At 39.1% G+C, this 19,607-nt stretch overlaps 1 protein-coding gene across 1 annotated transcript in view; it reads right to left on the minus strand.

Moving 5' to 3' along the window:
• PHF21B (PHD finger protein 21B) overlaps positions 1-19,607 on the minus strand; it is a 132,410-nt gene that overhangs the window by 14,076 nt on the left and 98,727 nt on the right. Inside the window, exons 5-7 of the mRNA XM_058805794.1 lie at positions 11,151-11,501; positions 9,181-9,303; positions 4,279-4,330 (exon numbers count right to left, since the gene is read on the minus strand). Of these exons, the coding sequence (XP_058661777.1) occupies positions 4,279-4,330; positions 9,181-9,303; positions 11,151-11,501 (526 nt within the window). The remainder of the gene's footprint in view (positions 1-4,278; positions 4,331-9,180; positions 9,304-11,150; positions 11,502-19,607) is intronic.

A 19,607-nucleotide genomic window follows, 5' to 3' on the forward strand; every position in this document is an offset into this window, starting at 1 on the left:
AAACTTCCAAGAATGGATTTAAAACTTTCCATTCATGAAAGAGTATTGGCTAAGCTGCTGTGCTTGGAGTGATGGATGCATCAGAAGGAAACTGATGGACAAGAAAAACAGGAGAGTAACTACTAGCTGGGCTTTCCTATGGCAGAGGGACATGTCATCTCTCATGTTCAGAAGGTGTCTTCTCCTAGGGCACTTGAAATAGCACAATCACAAGCTGCCATGTGACTCAAGGGGCTGCACAGAATCTCACCACCAAGAAATGTGTGATCTGAAGCTGCACTAGGATGGGAGATAAGTGCCTTGGCTGTAACCACTGTAACATCACATTAACATCATTCAGGCTACGCAGACTCCAAAATTCAGGATCTTGTCTGGGAAACAATTCAATCCTAATGTGAAAATATTTCCTATGAAATGCTCATGTGCCTATGCTGAAATATCCATACTGAAGCTCCCAGGCTCTTTGAAAGCCTCTAAAGGGAATTGTGCCTCAGCAGCAGGGTGAGTGCTACACGGATCCAGTGGCTTCTCAAAGCCACAAAAGAGAAATGTTGTTCTTGATGTCAGTGCCAGTTCTTCTAAGGGAAATGCTCTCAAGACCCAAAGGTAACAGAAATTTCACAACTGAGGAACCTTGGTGCAGCCATGGCAATGCAGAGAAAAAACTGGAGTTAGGGCAGGCCTGGTCTTCCAGAAGTGGTCACAGAGATTTACAATTGGGATTTTCAGTGGCCCAAAAAAAGAAACAAAGAATTAAATGCAGCAGAGTTTTCTTGGTATGTAACTGGGGCAAGAATCTCATAAAAGGACAGTGATGGATCTGTTGCTCTTGGTCCTTCTTATTCCCAAGTTAAAGAGAAAATTTCTTTGGTATGTGCTCTCACCAAGGGAACAGAAAATATCTGGTGGGGTCTGAATCACAGAGATGGCAGATACTTGGAATGCAGCTTTTGAAGAGGCATTGCTATGGTACAGAGATAAGAGCTTGCTGGGACAAAAAGTAATAGCAGTGGGAATAGATGGAAAAGAAGAGAGAGAGAGAGAAATAAATGGAAACACCTCGAGATGTACAATACCCTATGCAGCCATCAGGGAGGGAGAGCACTTCCTTAGTGGAAACAAAAATACCATACATCTATGTACATGTGGAGTGGTTCTGTCAATAATTACACCTAGACAGAGCAAAAGCATACACTGGTGTGCTGTCTTTTGTTACTTGTTACTTCTCCTAAAAAAATATTGTGCACTTTTCAGAACATGATGCAATAAAGTTAAATTAAATTTGTCTCAATTGATGAAATCATAAACATTTCAGTAATCTAGATGGACCAACATATGCATTCTTAGAGTGACCTGAACTAAAGGTCCTTCTTTTGAAGTTTTGCTTTCTATCTTTTTTTTACAAAATTGTAATGCTAAAAGGTGTTTGTAATAGCCTAGAGAAAGAGATTCAATATGTTACAACCATGCACTGCATCACAGAATTAAGCTACCTTATTCCTTAGCTTATCAATTAAAAAAATAGAAATGAAACAGGAAAAATTAAATGGTAATACATTTGACAAAGATGAATGAATTTAAAGATAGCTTTATGTTGGAGGCCAAAGTCCAGTGAGCTGCTGCCTTCACCAATCAACACTCTGCATGGTCATCCTATGAAGCCTGTGATGGCAATTTTCCTTCAGGGAAAGCTGCACCTTGCAGACTGTCAGTTAGTGGAAGCAGCTGTGTTTATTTACTGGTAAAGATGCCTCACACTCAGGCTGTGCAGAACTGAGCTCTTTCCCCAGGCAGGGAATGCTAGTGTGGAGGTCAGGTGGAAAGGCTTCTGGGCAGATAGAGAAACACACATAGAAGTGGATCACAGCCCTTCACCAGAAAATTAATGAATAAAATTGAAAAAAACTGTAACACTGTGAATTAGAGATACTATATGAATAAGCTTTTAATGATCCAATCTTGATAAAGTTAAATTCCAAAAATGTGAAATTGAAAAAAAATTAGAAATTTTAAAAATAAACTGAACTGTATAATGACTACTGCTTCCTGATATATAGCAATGAATGATAACTGTAAACATGACACAGTAAAATAATAACCTTTAACATGTGAAAGCTATAAGGAAATCTCTGACAGTTGTAATCACCAATTCTGATGAAGAAATACCCTTTCCATAGTAAATAGCTCTTGGCTGGAACCATTTATTTAATGCTAGTAGAAATATAAAAAGTGAATTTGTCTTCAAGAATTGATTCTGCATGGTGAGTGTTGCAGCAGCTTGGTTTAAAATGAGCATCTCCACACTTGGTGTAGAACAGAGAAGAGCACTGCTGGCATTTTGAACATAAGCAATAAATCCACACAAACAATTCATTAGTTTCAATAAAATCAAAGGGTATAGAATTATTCAAAATTAGGTCTTCTCTATTGTAAGCATAATTTGTATTTCTGCATAATTTCAAGTGTTGTCCTGTTTTCCTTAGACAAAGAAAAAAAGAACCAATCATCATTTGCACTTTTTGGATTATAAATCTTCTCCCCAGATTGTTGTAGCTTTTTGATTTCCATTTCAATCCATTACCATTAAGGGATTAAAAATTATGAAGGCTTAAAATTTCTTTCAACTGCTTTCAAATTCTCAATCACTGGGACATTAAATTATTTTTTTAAATGCAGATTTAAAAAGGAAAAACACTGAAAAATAGAAACAAGACGCACAGGAAACCTGCTGCATATACTGGGGAGATACTACAATTCAGATATATTTTCTCACTAATTCACAACTTGTCTTAAAACCAAAGAACTGGAAATCTGAGTAAAAAGAAATCAAAAAAAGATAGTTACCTTGAGACAGTGAGGTAGCTAAGCATGCTCCTAAGTCTAAAGCACATAAAAGTTAAACTCAGTGCACTAGAAATTCCTAAGTGTTTTGTTTACTATGGTCCATGGGATGGGTGGTAAACATCTATTGCCATTAACACTTTTTGTGATCAAGGATCACTGCCACCTGACACAGATACTAGTTTTCTCCCCTTTTACTGGTGGAACCACACCAACTTGTTGTAGCTGAACTTGTAACTAAAACCATCAGGGTGCAATTCTTTCCTTCAAAATACCTGCATCATCTTGCCCATGAGAACTATTCTGCCACCCCAACTTGTCTCATGCCACTGGAAAATTTGCTAAACAAACTCCTTCCCCCCCCCCCCCCCCCCATCTCTAATTTCAGAGCAACAAAGCTGAGGCAAAGAAAGATACAAATCTGCTAAGTTTTGCAAGCTATTTTTGGAAGGTTGGAGAAGGAAACTGAAGAGGATGCAATGCTGATTTTAGCTTATGTGCAATATTTGTTTGAAGTCATATTCAGGAGCCTGAGAAGACATGCTAGATGCTTTCAGGCACAGGGTTTGATGGGAAGTTTGTTAAGTTTTTGGCTAAGTGGGGAAAAAGGAGGGAAGGAATTCTTTGAGAAGTAGTCTTAAGTAAGTAAAATCTTATGAAACAAATGCCAGATTTTCACCTCTGTGAAGTTCACTGTGGAACTCTAGAGGTGACAGACAATCCACCCAAAAATGAAAGTCCATCTCACATGGGAGAGAGCAGAGGGCACTTGTTGCATATCTAGGCAAACATCTCTGAACCTCATAGATCCATCAACCAGATCAGTGGCAGTCAGAGCCCTGGCAGGATTTTTGTTTCACTGTTTCTCACAGGTCTTAACATCTTTTAGAGGACCATGGTGACTGAGTGAGCCCAAACACCAGCCTGTGCCAAGCAGGGCCAGCCCTCGTACCCCTTGAGCTTTGCCATGGGGTGGGAGGCACAGCTAAGGTCACCCACTACTGTGACACTGAAAGGCACAACTGTGCAAAGGTAACCTTTCATCTGACTTTTTCATTTTCATTTTTTTCAGTTTTCATGCCCTTCAGAGTAGGAGAGAAGGAAAACTGGGAGGGAATCTTGTTGATGTGTATAAATATCTGCAGGCAGGGATCAGAGCATGGGCTGGGCTGTTCTCCTTGGTGTCCAGCAGCAGGACAAGAGGCAAAGTGCAGAAACTGATGCCCAGGAAGTTCATCCTGAACATGAGGAAGAACTTCTTTTCCAGAAGGGTAACAGAGCACTGAACAGATTGCCCAGAGAGGCTGTGGAATGTCCTTCTCTGGAGAGATTCAAAAGCCATCTGAACACAATCCTCAATAATATGCTCTGGCAGAGAAGCCAACAGAAAAGATTTCACTCAAAAACTGAACTGTAAATCAACATATGCCACCTTACCTTCCAAATGTTCTGTTGTAACCAGTCCTAGTGCTACCATGAAGGCAATTTTCTGAGGAAAAAATAAACAGGTTAGATTTTCTATTATAATGATCATGGTAAGAAAATAAATAAAATTAGCATTGTCAGAATAAACCCAGTAAAAATCTTTTAGAAATGTATCTTATTTGAATGCATAGTAATGTAAAGAACTTTAACAGAAGATTTGTTTGAGATATGCCTGGTTCTCCTTGTATGACTACATAAACTCAAGCAGTTCAAAGATGTCTGAAGCAAATGCTCAATGCCTGCTGATCATACACAGCACATGATCAATATTCAGTCAATTCAACCAGTTCAATTTCACATTGCTGGCTGGATTTTTACTCAATTCTGTAGTGATTTTGTATTATTTTTTACAATCTGGTCATGACACACTGTTTTTATTGGATATGAGCAAGCTGTATGAAGTGAAACAAGTATGAACTGTACAACACTAAACAAGACATCAGAAGCATATTGAAAGTCCCCTCCCACTAAAAAAAAAAACAAACAACAAACTAAAACCAACCAACCAAATATAAAAACTCCCAAAAATTAATCTTCCCAAGTTTTAAAAATAACATCTTGGGCATGGATTTTAAGACGTATACCGATCCAACATTTTTCCTCAATGGGGAATGAACAAACATCTCCCACTGACACTGGTGAACTAATTTTGCAGCGTGAAATCTGATCTAAAATATTATTCACAATCTTCTAAACTATACATGCACAAAACATATCTTCATACCCAAAAAATCTCCAGAACATGCTGATTCAGTGACAGGACAAGTATTTGAGCAGATTCCAAATTTTCTGTCAGTGATTTCTCACTGGAAAATGTTTCCTTACAGAAAGGTTTTCCTGAAGTTTTTATTGTATGTTTTTGATGAAAACTGAAATTACACTGTGTTGTTCCAAGCCCAAACTGAACTGAACTCCTTGGTTTTCAGTCTTTGGGGCTTTGGGGGCCTCCTCTTTCTGCTGTGCAGAACAATCTTGTTGGATTTTTATGAGGTTCAATTCCACAGGAGAGACAATCTGACTGTGAAACTCAAGCTCTTGGGAAATCCAAGCCAGCAAAGCCCACAGTCCAAGGAAGTGTACAAAGACCATAGGAAAATGTAATTATCATACCTCAAATAAAATGTATAGATTTAGGTCCAACTAAAACACAGTGTTTAAGCACTAGAACGTCAAAACATTGTTTTATTCAAAGAGTGCCAGGATAACATGTTTCAACACTTCCAAGCCAAAATTAGTCTGACCTTCCTGTTTTGTGAAAAACCTGATTTAACATTTCAGTTCAGGATAAAATCAACTAGTAAGTGACCAGAACTACAATTTCCTTTTCAATTCTGACTTTCACTTAGTGAAATTGTGAAAGCAAAAACATCCTCATTTTGTAGATGAAAAGATCTAACTATTGGATGGGTTCATCAAAATCAGAGGGTTAGGATTGGACATCTCTACCATTCATGCATCTGTGAAAATACCTTTGTCAAACAGGTGAACTAACACCCACATCAGACAGGAATACTTCTTTTCCACAACCTCAAGGGATTCATACTCTCCAGGTAGATTTAAAAATGGTGGTATAATGGCACTGGCAATTTAGATATATTCACACTGTATTTCTGCCTTCCATATCTGTGGTAATTACGCACACGTGTTCATTTGCAAGTCAGACCTTGATTTCAGTAATATTCACTCCTTACATGCCTGAAACACCAGCCAGGCACAGTGGGGGCCCCACACCTGAAGGAAAATATGAATATTTGATCCACTGTGCGGATCTGAGAAGAAAATTATTCACTGAGTAGGATTACAAGCTTCACGTCAGCCCTGTCAAAAAGTAACAGTGGCAGTTTGCTTCTCAGCACTGTGAGCAAAATAATAACAATTTTAGGGATAGAACCAGGAAGCTGGAATGGTTAATGTGTGTTTTCTCAATGGAGTGCAGAATTCTTGCATCACCCCAACATCAAAATGTGGAGAAAGCTCATATTTTCTGATGCCTGAACTGGAATTTGTGTACTGGAATTTTGCTAGACAATTTTCTCTTTTCATGCTAAAATTGTTTGAGTATGTATCTAACTAAATGCAACATACTTGCTTAAAATATGAAGAGCCATCACAAGTGGACTTGATAATTATCTCATGATTAAACACAGGAAGTGTTAGTTTTTATAGTTCCTTTTAAAGGAACTAGAAGATGCTTCCTTTTAAAAAAATCCCAGTACAAGCTGTATTCTTTTGAACAAGCATATTATATTAACAGCCTATTTGTTTTTATGGGTTTTGCTGTTTCACACCTCTGCAGCTGATTGTATTCAACTCAAAATCTGACTTCCACTGCAAAACTTTTGGTTCAAATATCACAGAGTCTATTGTTTGTCCTCTGTAGAGGAAGTTGCAAAGCCAAGACTTCATTTTCTCCAGATTTTCAATCCAGGCTTAATACTAGCATTTAGTTCGCAATGGCCATGTGTCCCTCTTGTGCTCAGGAAAAATTAGAACACCAGTAACTAAATAACCAGCATTTATGGCATTATTTTTTCTTTTAGATAAAAACATTTTAGAATGAAAGTGTTGCCAGATAGTTTCCTACTATGAATTTTTAAATTACCAAAACGGTTTTGGCAGAATTCTGTTTCTCTCTGTGTTGAACTCAGGTCTCTTCAAGAAAAAAAGAAAATATTAACCCCCCCCTAAAAAAATAAACAAAAAACCCACAAAAAATAATATCCAGGGTATTTTCTCCCCAGAGGAGCAGCTCCCTTTTGTAATTCGCCCATTTCTATACAGAAGTCATCCTGGTGGGAGAAGGCCCACCACTGGTTCCATCACCATTGTTCTCCATCCCCAGCTGTGCCCTGCTGATGAGAATGAGTGGGTGGCCTCCTCCTCCTCAGTCATGATCAGCTTCAGGGCTCACCAGCAGGATGACCAAACCAGGAGCTAAAGACAGTAATTATCTTTGCTTTTCTCAGTTTGTTCAGGTACACTCAATAACTACATGTGGGATTCCTGGTTATTCATAAGTCTGGTTATTTCTAGTTAGCTCATTTCAAATTTATTAAATCCCAGTCTCTCCCAACGAAGTTCTCTACAGAGCCATATTGGAGTTCCTGCCTCAGCTTTCTGCTTTGAAAATAAATAAAAGTGAGAAGTGCATTGAGTGCCTATTTTCTTTTTAAAAATACCATGCTGTTTTTGCTTTAAACTTAATCATCTGCTTATGAGTCGTGAGTGCTTTCAGAAATACACAGTATGTCTTTTCATGAAGCAAAACAAAGATTTTCATAAAAGCATTTCATTTTGTAATTACATGTTCTATTTATGTCAATACATGTATTTATACTAATTATGATGTTAGTTCTAATTACACTAATTGCATAAATACATGATAATCAACTAAAGTTTACTTTCAAAGAACAAAAGAAATTAACTCTAGACCTACCTATTTATGGCTGTGCCACAAATCTATGAAAGGAATTGTTATAGTTTAGGGCACAGTGTCAGCACCCTACCCAGAAAATTAAGGTTTTTGAGAGCTCCAGTAAACAGGGTAGGAACAGTGTCTGTGGTTAGAAAAAGGCTGTTGAGATATTCTAGTTTGCAATGTAATGAAAAATCTCACATTTCTGAATCCCATACCAAAAGTGTGCCCATTCCAATTGCCTCCTCCTGCATCTCTCTGGAAGGCTTTTATTAATTATTTTTTCCATGGGGAAAAGTTACAGACAAAGAAAAATGGATGTTTTTTTCTAGCATTCTGTTTCTAAGCAGGGCCTACTGGTCTTTCTGCCCATAAGGTGCTACAACATAAAGAAGTTTTTGGAAATACCTGCCTAGACAAAACAGAACTCTTCAGTCCCATCATTCTGTGGTAATGAAGATTCATGTAAAGGTCAGATTTTAAACTTGGGAGGTTTTCCCAAGCATAGTTTTGCAGAGCTTCTACATAGAGCAGTGATATTTTGGGCTAAAATATTTATCCTTAATACTGTTTTAACTTATGAACTTCCTAAAATGGTGAAAAAATTGACCACATGGATGCCTCAAGTAACATAATTTATATTGTAATAATTCTCCTAAACCTACAGATCTAAGGATGCTTTTGTGCTGCACATTTATTAGACCAGTGAGGTTTAAGATTTCACAGGAGCTGAGCATTTCCACAAAAGAAGTAGATTCAGTCTGTATAACTTCTCCAACTGCCCTAAAATTACACCTAATACAATGTAAACATATCCAGTCAAAACCCAAAATGTCTTTTAAGGAGACCCCATTTTTACAAAGAGTTGCAGTTTATACTTCCAGTTTAAATCAAATTTATAATTCCAAAAAGAGATTTAGTCTCATTACTTGTTTTCTACTCTCTTACTCAATTTAAAGGATTTTAATGTATTTCACACTAGAATCTTTGTACATATGGGACGACATATACCCAGCAAATGCAGGAAACTGTTAATACAATCTAAAATTTGCAAGATTCATTACAAAGATGTTAAAAGCTCAGCTTACAGAAGAAATGTTAATTCCACCTCATATACAGCCTCTAAATCTGATGCTATATGTTGGATAACAGAAAAGAAAATATCTTAAGTTTGTGTACACCTTTCACAAGAAATCCAGCTAAGCCATGGGGTGCCCAGATTATTACGAGACCTTTAGGTATTATGAGACCTCCAAGTCTTAGATTTTGTGACAGTGGAAGGTTTGAATGCAAACCAAATTTGTGCAAATTTGGTGCTGGCAGAACCCCAAGCACAAATAAAGGAATCACATATGCACAGAAAAGAATGTTTAGATATGGCCCCCATAACTTAACCACATTGTAGCTCATTTATTAAAAATTAAAAAAAAAGAAATCACCTCTGGATTTTCCTCCTTTTTCTTTTTGGTAGCAGGCAGTCCCTGAGCTGACTCTTCAGGAGATTTCTTTGTCTCCAGTTTACTTTCTGTCTGGGTTTGGACTTGAGGTTGAATAATGATAACCTAAAAGACAATGTACAAATAACAAAATTCACTATATGAAACTGGATTTTTCTGCCTGAAACCTTTGAGTCCTCTTTGAAGGGTTACTTGATAGCCTACAAATAAGAAATGTAAGTCACAAGCCAAAAGCATAAAACAACCGGATACCTAGGTTAAGGTCCTAAATCCATACTTAAGTTTCTAAAAATTAATTATTATTGGTGCATTATAAACCTGCTGCAGCCTAAGTCACTTGATCAGTGCCTCTGAAAATTAGGACAATTTCTATTTAGAGGACTGGTGAAGGTGGCAGAGAAGCCATGCTTTAGCATTTTTGTTAGTGATCTTAAGGTCTTTCCTTTGATTTTATTTTGTGTACAAGTAGAAAAGATGAGATAACTAAGCTTTCAAACGCAGTTTGATCTCAGTCATACCAGTGTTTTCTCAAAGTAAATAAATGGGGATAGTAAAGAAGGTATTCCTCAGGCAACTGAGATCAGACTTCAGTCCTCAGCCTTTACTCGTTAATAGCAGTGGATGTCCAGATTTCCATAAACTAAAAAAAAATTTAATTTAAATTTAATTTAGGTCTTGTTTAGAACCTACAGGAATTACAACACAAATCTCATTCACACATTTATGGTAGTATATCCAGCTGCTTATGTTTGAATTACCACATGAAGATTTACATGATGTAGGTCACATAATCCAGGAGCTATTAAATTAAAAGAAATGGATTTCTGCCCACAGAACTATACATATGATTTCATACCTATAATCAAAAGGACTGTGGAAGCTTCAAAAAGACTTCCCAAGGACTATCACCTTCTAGATAAAGATTATTAGATTTGAAAACTAGGCCTTTTCCATCTACTTCATTGCTAATTTTCAATCAATGTCATTTAAGTGTTAGATACATTATCTCAACTCAGTCACTCTAGAAGATTCAGAAGCATAAAAAAGGATGGTTTTCTGAAACAGCAGTCATTTTAAGTAAGAGAAAAATAATTTATGTCAAAGAAATGGGGAAGAGATGTCTGCCTTTATTTACCTCAAAAGTCATCCTACGTCCTATATATTTTTTTAGCACTGTATGAGAACTTGTGCTGCCAACAAGACCAAAAGTAGCAGGATCCCAGTAGTAAACTACAGTGAATGTCTGCTTGGTACATTAGCAGCCTGTATGGAATCTGACTCTGGTATAAGAGTGGCACAGTTCTTGCATTCCAATGCTGAAAAGCAGTACAAAGATGAAAGAAGTAATTCATAGCCTGAATTTTTTCTTTTTATTGATTCATCTCCTGGTCAGTTTTGAAACCCTGAGCTCTCATTTTATCTGATCTTCCCCTGAAAGAGCAGAAGGGAATCTCTGATTTTTTATGTACTCCCTGGCGTCAGTCAACAAATCGAATATCACTGTATCATTGAAGAGGGAGTCCTTAGGAAATCTGAGCCTGTACAGAATTCAGGGATTTCATTAGTGATTCCCTCCATTACTGAAGGGAATCTCTGATTATTTTATGTACTCCCTGGTGTCAATCAACAAATCAAGTATCAGTGTATCATTGAAGAGGGAGTCCATAGGAAATGTGAGCCTGTACAGAATTCAGGGATTTTTTTAGTGAGGATTGGCTTAAGGAAAGAGAAGTTCATATTAACAGAAGGTCCTGTTAATACCAGTCTACATAAAGATGTGTTTTGTTCCCAGTAAAAAACAGGCTTGTACACAGATAAAAGTCCGCCAGCTTCTATGTGTCCGCGTAAGAATTCTCCCGTTGCTTTCTGATTATTTCCTTTGAGAAGAACCACTGCCAGCACTCCCAGGGCAGTATTTGCTCAGTTCCTGTGTTTGCTGCCCGGGCACTCACCTTGCTGTCGGCACTGATGAGGAGTGGCTGCACTTTGATGCCGTCGTTGACCACCGAGACAGCGGCGCTGGTGCTGAGGGGAGCAGCATTGCTGGGGGACGTGGAGATGATGGCATAGGCCACCCCAGCACCACTCAGAGGGGACGACAGGGCTGCGGGCTCGGTGGCACTTTGGGCCGGGCTGCTGTGCGTCTGTCCATGGCTGACGGTGTTGTTGGCGGTGGGGAGGGCAGGGCTGGGGTTTTTGATGCTCACTATGGTTGCCTTCTGGAAGGTGGGAGGCTGCTTGGAAGGTTGGTCTCTGCACGGGGAGATTGGGAGGCTGTCTGGAATCAGGGTCTTTGGCCTAACCTACAAACAGAGAGTGAACAAACACTGCACACCGTGTGGAATCTCTAATTGCATTCACCATGGACCAGGAGCATCTAGAAAAACAGAATGGAGCAACTGCAAGTAGCAAACTATTCATTTATTTGTAGATATATTCCCAGTTCTTCTCAGCTGGGTCATTTTGAAGTTCTTAACTCATTGCAATGCTAAACAATAAGAAGAGAAGAAAGTCAAATCCTTATTTTGATCAGCACACATCCACACAAATGCTAGTCAAGTCACATCCAGTTCTCATTAGCGATTTGTAAGCCAAAGCCTTTGTGAAGAATGGAAAACCCAGATTCAAAAATTTCCTGTTCTGAAGGACACAACATTTTAACTATGAATTAAGGAGAGAGAGCCAAATCTTTAAGGGAGTTGTGGGAAAGCATTTACAGGGACAGTAAAGTATAAACTAAAGTATTTGCTTTTATACTGGTGGATTGGTCAATAAACATCCTCATATGTTTAAGACATGCCATGTCAAATGGAGAGGAGATCAGTCACACAATCACTTAACTCACAAAAAAATGAATAAAATAAAGAGAGGCATACAAGAAACCCATAACCACCAAACATCATATTTGGTTGCAGTAATTAAAGAGCTAACTTGCAGCTGTGGGTGGATGCAGGAGAACTTCCATGAATGGAAGAGGACACTTTGCCCTGTTTTGCAACAGCTGGAGCTCTACCCAGAGCCATGAATGATAGCAGCAATCAATTGTTTTCAGCTGATGTGATGTGTTTCCAGTGGTGTCATTAACGTTACCCAGTCAACACAGCTCTGCCTTAACAACATGTTAAGTATAGTTCCAGGACTGAAAATAAATAATTTAGAATGCTTCACATGGAGTTAGCTTCACTCCCAGCTTATTGGCTAACACAGCTGATAAAACAGTCAGTTCCCTCCGTGCTTATTTAGTCCTGTCACTTCTTGCACCTTCCATACTGTGAAACAAAATGACAAGTTCTAACAGACAAACACGGGGACAGCTGCCTGTGTCACCACACTGGAGTCTACAGCAGCCCTTCAAATGGTGCCAGCTTCAATCTTCAGCCTAAGTAAGCAATTTTTTTAAAATGCAGGGATTTACTGGTGCACAGAAAACCATCTCTTAAGGTTGGCCATCATCCCTATTGTGTCAAGAAGGAACCATACCCTTCATGTCCCCACAGCAAATATTAAGGGCAGCAACATATATGTTGCCAGCTCTCTGTCTCAGTAATTTGTCCCTTAAATATCAATAGCACCCCTGTCGACACCCACAAGCCTGCTGGGGAAAGGCATCACAACAATGATGCCCTGGAGAGAAGCATCTTATATATATAATTATCTTTTCTACTGCATGATGTAATAGCTCAGTGAATCCTACACACACCCATAATACATATCCTGCAAGTCATGGATGAACACATCTTACTTTGCTGTAAAATAAGCTCTTTCCTGCACAGATAACTAAACAAACTTAATTTTCCAAAATACTAAATTCTTTATAAAACCATACTGAAGTTATCTGATAGGATGTACCAAACTGGTACATCACAGAGCACCTGCTGGGCACTTTCTGCCACCATGGGATACAGAAGAGGGATAGCTGTTTTCATGGACTAAGCCTCTGAAAACTCCCTGCCAAGTTTACCTAACTGTGGGAGACCATATTTATTTGCAATAACAGAACAATAAAAAGGGTTGACTACAGAAACAAAAGTTTCAGGTACTCCTGAGTTAAAGTTCAAATTATTTAAAGTGAAAAAAACATTTATTTCAAGGACCAGCAAGTGTGCATCCAAAACAGAAAGCAAATGTAGAAGCCCCTTGTGCTCCAATGCCTATAAATGTTTCCCTCAGAATATAAACAAAAAGTGTAAACATTTAATAAACAGCTACATTAAATACCTTTGGCAGAGTGTCACCTAAAATTCCAAACTGCTACAGTTGTTTGTGGAGATAAATGGTATCAGCTAGGAAGAGAATAAATAAGAAGGGAAAAGGCAGTATAAATTCCTTTCCCTCATGGCAAAACTGTAGCTTAAATTTGGGAGATGAAAGGAGGACAGTGGCACTAGGAAAAGTTTGGAAGCTGGCAATCACTGAGGAAGAGGTAGAATAAAACAAGGGCAGGACAGGGAGTGCACTGTGCACACACAATACCAAAAAGTAATTTTCTACTGAAAGTAGCACAGGTTGGATTACACCAGTTCCTGTCATAGAAGTTACAGAAAAAAAAGGTACCAAAGTTGAGCAAAAGAGGAGAAAAGAGAAAGAGCATGTATGTTACCAAAAGAACATTTCAACTCTTGGCAAGTGCTGCAAGTAACAATTCTCCTGTAGGCTCAACCCTTCTTTCCCCAAGTATCTTTCATTTAACTTGTGACAGCTGTCAAAACAGAATGTGATACTAGCAGGGCTTGAAATGCAGAGGAGAGAGCTGCTTCTTGAATATAAAGATTTCCTAAACCTGTGTTGTTCTTGAGTTTCCTCCATACCCACACTAACAGAAACATTTCATTTCCTGTGGCAATGCTCAGACTGGTGCTTCTCAGATAGCTGCAGGTGAGCACATTTTTCAATGAGATATTCTCAAATCTGAGCACTCACTAGATGGCAGCTCTCTGCTTTTCAGACAGGGAAATAAGAGAGTGCTCAATCCTGTGAGATGTACAGAGTGCTCTTTTGTTCAACAACTTCTAATTTAATATATTTTAAAGAGTTTCAGATCAGGAAAGAATCAGCTCCTGTGACTAACATGACTTCTTGTATATCCCATATTATTAAGCTCCATGCAGGTGTCCCTATATGAAGCTCAAAAGGCTGGGACTGGGTTTGGGTTCTGTTTGTTGTTAGAGGCAAAGTTGTTGTTGCTGTTTGTTTGTTTTATTATATATACTAGTAAAGACCTTTATTCCTATTCCCATATCTTTGTCTGAGAGCCCCTCGATTTCACGATTTTGATAATCCAGAGGGAGGGGGTTTACATTCTCCATTCCAAGTGAGGCTTTTTCTGCCTTCCCTAGCAGACACCTGTCTTGTAAACCAAGACAATCCCAACAGGTGAGCCACTCACCTGCTGTAGAAAATTAAAATAAGGTAAGAAAGAAAACCTCTTACAAAAGAAATCCTCAAGATCCAACCTATATACAGGTATGGGGAAAAAGGAGAAGGGAGGAAAGTCACACAGTTCCTCCAATCTCTGTGGGCAAACCTATGTAGTCCTAAAGGACACGATTTAATTAGAACAGTTACATCTGTGAAGATCTGCAGGTGATATGAGAATTGTTAAGGGCATTTCTGGTAAGTGTGTTCTCCCTCAGGCCTGGGAAAGAAGGGAAGTTAATGCAGGGTATTTCAATTACAAAACCAAACGGGTTCACTGTGATTCTCCAGTTCACAGGCTGGACATATAATTTCTCCCAGAAACTGAAGACTGATTTTAAAAGAAAATACTAAAGATTTCTTAATTATGAGCTCCAGTAAATTGTTAAAATGTTTTTTTTTTTTTTTTTTTTTTTTTTTTTTTTTATGCTCGTGACTGGCATTTTATAGCAAGGTTGAATTTGCCTAACTTCAGCTTCTAGTCCCTGGATCTTGTTCTAGCTTTGTCAGCAACACTGAAGAGCCCTCCCCTTCCCCTGTATCAGATATCAGCTGGATCATGCTCAGCATCCATCAGCCCTTCACACTAGCAGGGCCCATCTGTATGAAAGTAAGTTCTTCAGCTCAACACAATATCACATTGCCTTTGAGAGAAAGACCATTATTCACACTTGATTTTCACTTCATCCTTGTACTCAGAGCTTGAAAACAAAAACTCAAAATGGATTTGGCACAATTCATATGTCACAGAGGCAAAGTGCTGGGAACAGCAGCCAGAGCTTTCATTCTTGAAAATTTTAGAGGATTACACAGAAAACATTAGCAATGGCTGATAAAATGAGTGCAATATGGGGTAATCATATCCTTCACCAGAATGAACAGATGCACACTGAGTTCAATAAAGCTGTGTCTATTTATGCCAGCTGAGGACCAACTCCCTCCCTCTTCTTTTTTGATCAGTAAAAATTAGACAAAAAAAATTTTCTCCTTGAATTCACAGCGATGACACTTCCTAAAATCCAGGTTGCCCCACTCACTCAAATACTTGAGTTCAGTTTAGTTCCTTTCCCAATAAGCTCCTATTATCTTCAGCCTGGTCTAGGACCACTGTCAAAATAAACATAGTTTATTTCTTCCCACAGGGAAGATTTCTTTCTTTTCTTCCTTCTCCTTGATAGGGCTACATAAAAAAGAAGTTACTCCTCATTGTAGAAAGCCCAGGCAAGATGACCCAGAATAAGTGAATCCCATGTTCACATACAACTTAGACCTCTCTTTAGCATATCCCTGGAATATAGCCTGTGAATATACAGAAGGACATTGTGAAATGCAGGGCAAAACCCAAGGAGCAGCTCCAGCCCACATTTTCAGTCCTGCTACTCTGGATGGAGTAGACCAGGGAAGAGACATTAGTTTGATCAAAACCAATAGCAAAACTGAGCAGACATCAGCAAGGCCAGAACTGCAACAAGCCCCTAAACAAAGCCTGGTCTCAGTTCACACACAACACAACCCAGGAGTCACACAGCAGTATTTTCACATGTGTTCCAATTGCACGCACTCAATCAGGCATCTCCCAGGTGCTGTGTACCTGCCATGATTTGGTATTTCAGTTGTTAGTCATGGACTGCCAACTTATGTGAAAAGGAGGTGACATGCAGCTAATAGAACTCCTGGACAGTTTTTTTAAGAAGGTAAAACAATCTAATTTAGTTTTCTTCTCCTTCATCTCTGCTTGATACTACAGAAATGGATGTTTTGCTGAGAAGGATGTTTGAGTGGGAATCTGCCAGCTCTGCTTTTTGTGGATGCTGGCATAAGGCAGTCAGGTGGGAGCTCTTTATTAAAAATGTTATCAATGTTTTGAATAGTGGGTTGGTTTTACATGGCTTGGATTTTTTGGTGAGGAGGGAAGAAGCCAGCCACAGAAGTAATTTTTCTGTGGGAAGCTGCTAGAATCTTCCTGCATGCCTGACAAACCAATTGCAGTCTGGCTCTGAAAACAGACATACTGCTAAGCCAATTGATACAGTTAGTGATACCTCTGTGATGACATATTTAAGAAAGAGAAAGCATGTACAATTCCTCTTTTTTCTTTTGAGGTGTAGGGAGGTGGCTGCTGGAAGGGCCATCCCAGCATTGGGGGCAGCAGACCAACTTTGCCACAGACCAACCTATTTCCTCTATAGTACACAGTGGCATCCAAAAACTTATTTCTGTCTCTAGGAGTTGTTTTCCTTCCAAGAAATCTTCCAGAAGCCCTACTACTAAGGAAGCCAGGAGCACTACCTGGGTTTGGTACACATGTGAAGAGAAGCTGCAACTACCAGTAGAAATGTGACATGAAACTATGAGAACTATGAGATGAAATTTCATGAGAGCTATGACATGGAATTTTAAAATGGGACTGTGTTTTTAACATTTGGGAACATGTGGAGACTCTGGCTGGGCTCACACGGTACCCAGTGAAGAATAAACACAAACCAAGATAACAGAGCTTGTCCCAGGGCAGACAAGTGACCACATTCAGACCCTACTGAATTAATGTTAAAGTATCAAGGTTTAAAAGGACAGGTGTCTGCTGAGGAAGGCAGGAGCCTCCCCTGAAAGGGAAAATGTAAAACCCTCTCTCCAAATTGTTATAATTTTGAAATTAAGGGGCTCTCAGCAAAGATATGGGAGCATGAATAACAGTACTTCATTAAGGAAAAAATGAAAATAAAAATAAAATAAATAATGCAATAATACAAAACAACACTGACAGTCAGAATATGACCTGACACCCTGTGGGTAGCAGCCCAAATGAAATGGCGGCTGCAGCCCTCCTCGAGTGCCTGGGGTGGTTCTGTTGGAGCAGGGATCCTGTAAAAGGGTGGAGTTTTCCTCTGAAGATCCAGTGGTGGTGTAGATGGGCCTGGTCTTCCTTAGAATCCAGTGGGAAAGAGCTGCTCCTCTGGGAACCCAGTGGAAAAAGCTGCTGTAGTCCTCCAAATTACAGATTATATCCAGGTAGGAATGCTTGGCTCCTCCCTCTGGGCGGAGCATCTCCCAATGGGATGTTGGGATTTTATCAGCCATGCAGTGGGACTCAATGGCTCATTAACAGAAGATATCTCCCAGGAGGGAGGATGGGTTGTGGAAGAGATAAAGAAAACTGACCAATTAACAGAAGATAACTGCCCCATCAGATAGGAATAGAATACAAACACCCATTTCCAACCTAAGACATAAAGTCACTGCAAAAGATAAAAACTAAGCAGTGTCTGACAGCAGAACTTGGCAGAGTTGACTGAAACACACATATTTCACCTAAGGCCCTGTGAGTACCTGTTTGTTTTCACCACTAACCTGTGTGATCCCTCCAATGCAGACACTGCTCTGCTCTAAGCAGCAGAGTCATGAGCAAAGCCATCCCAAACTGTGCCTTCAACCAGCACTGGAAAGATAGGTCAGAGAGATAGCATTGTAATTTGATTTAACTGCCATTCAAAATGTCACAGTTTCTCCATTAATTTGAATGAAGATTGCACTAGGCCCAAATTACTGACAATAAAACAGGGGATTTATTTTAATATTTTCACCTTTTCACTTAAAATCTTCCTGTTGAAGCACAGAAAATCACATTTCACATTACCTCTAGGTGGCTACAGTGCGACTTAGATTTGTCTGTAAACCAGTTTAAAATAAACAGAATATTTGCTCTGCAGCTGGATATTGGAACTGAAACCGAGAGAATGCCGCTCCCTCCTTAGAGCAGATGGTGCCATAAGGAAGAGGAATAGCTCCAGAGTACCACAGTGTTTAAGCAGAGGACTTCTAGGATTTTCTTCTTAGAGTGCAGTGGAGAGTCTGCAGTTTCAAAGCATCTTACTCAGCTGGAGACCCCAAAGACCAAAGTAAGAAGAGAAAGGCTATCTGGAATTAGCTTCTCAAACATCACAGCTCACTTATTTGATGAAAGCAAAAATACCTTCATATTAGGAAAAAAAACAAGCAGCAAAAAAATCCCAAATGAAAAAAGAAAAACCAAACCACCCCCCCACACACACAAAACAAGCCAAAGAAGCTTGTTTTGGTAAATAATGAATGCCTAAAATATTGTTTGTATTGTGCAAAGAACTTATAAGTAATGCTTGTTTGCTCACCACTTAATTAGCAGTTCTAAGCGATGGGATTTTGCTGCCATTTGTGAATGTGCAAATTTTGAAACTTCATTTCCCAGATGGAAAAGCTTCCAGGGGGTCATATCATAAAGCCATTTAAATGAACAAAACAAATGACAAGTATCTGTACTAATGTGGAAAATGAAGGAAGCTGTATGCATTATTTTATGTAACTCTTGTTAAATGCCTCGTTTTACTTGTGTGGTATGTTTTTGTTTGCATAGGGGTAAATCAAAAGAGGCTGTCAAGATGAGGAGCACAAAAGTGTTAAATATATCAAACCCCTTTAGACATGATGAGGCCTCAAAATTGATGAGTCCTCTCTTTCTGTCCAGCCAGCATGGTAATATTTATGCCTAATATTTATGCCTAAACAGAAGCCTTTGCTGCTCTGGTTTCATTATCATAACTAGACTTGTCACAACTTCACTGTCACAACTAGATTTGGCAGAGACGGACATTGAGGAAGGTTCCATCCCTTCCAGAACAATATTGAGCCATAGATAACATCTGAGTCTGGACACTGCTTTCGTTCCCTGAGAAATATTCCAAATTGTTGGTAGAAGAGTGATGAATATGGTTCTGCTCTCCCAGTAATTTGATGTTACATGGGGAAACAAAGTAAAGGTTTTAGCAGGTGCCAAAACCCAGCTGGACTCAACTTGTTGGTATGCTTAGGAGATGGGAATTTGCTTATCCAAAAGTCAGTCCTAGAATGGCAGGACTGTCCCAGTAACTCAGAGCAAGGTGTGGGGCCTTGCCTGTCACCTATGGCGACAAAAGGAGGTTAGTGACCAGCCTGGTCAGTGACCAAGTCTGATGAATAAAAGA

Source organism: Ammospiza caudacuta, chromosome 5, assembly GCF_027887145.1.
Source record: "Ammospiza caudacuta isolate bAmmCau1 chromosome 5, bAmmCau1.pri, whole genome shotgun sequence".
NCBI classification, from domain to species: domain Eukaryota; kingdom Metazoa; phylum Chordata; class Aves; order Passeriformes; family Passerellidae; genus Ammospiza; species Ammospiza caudacuta.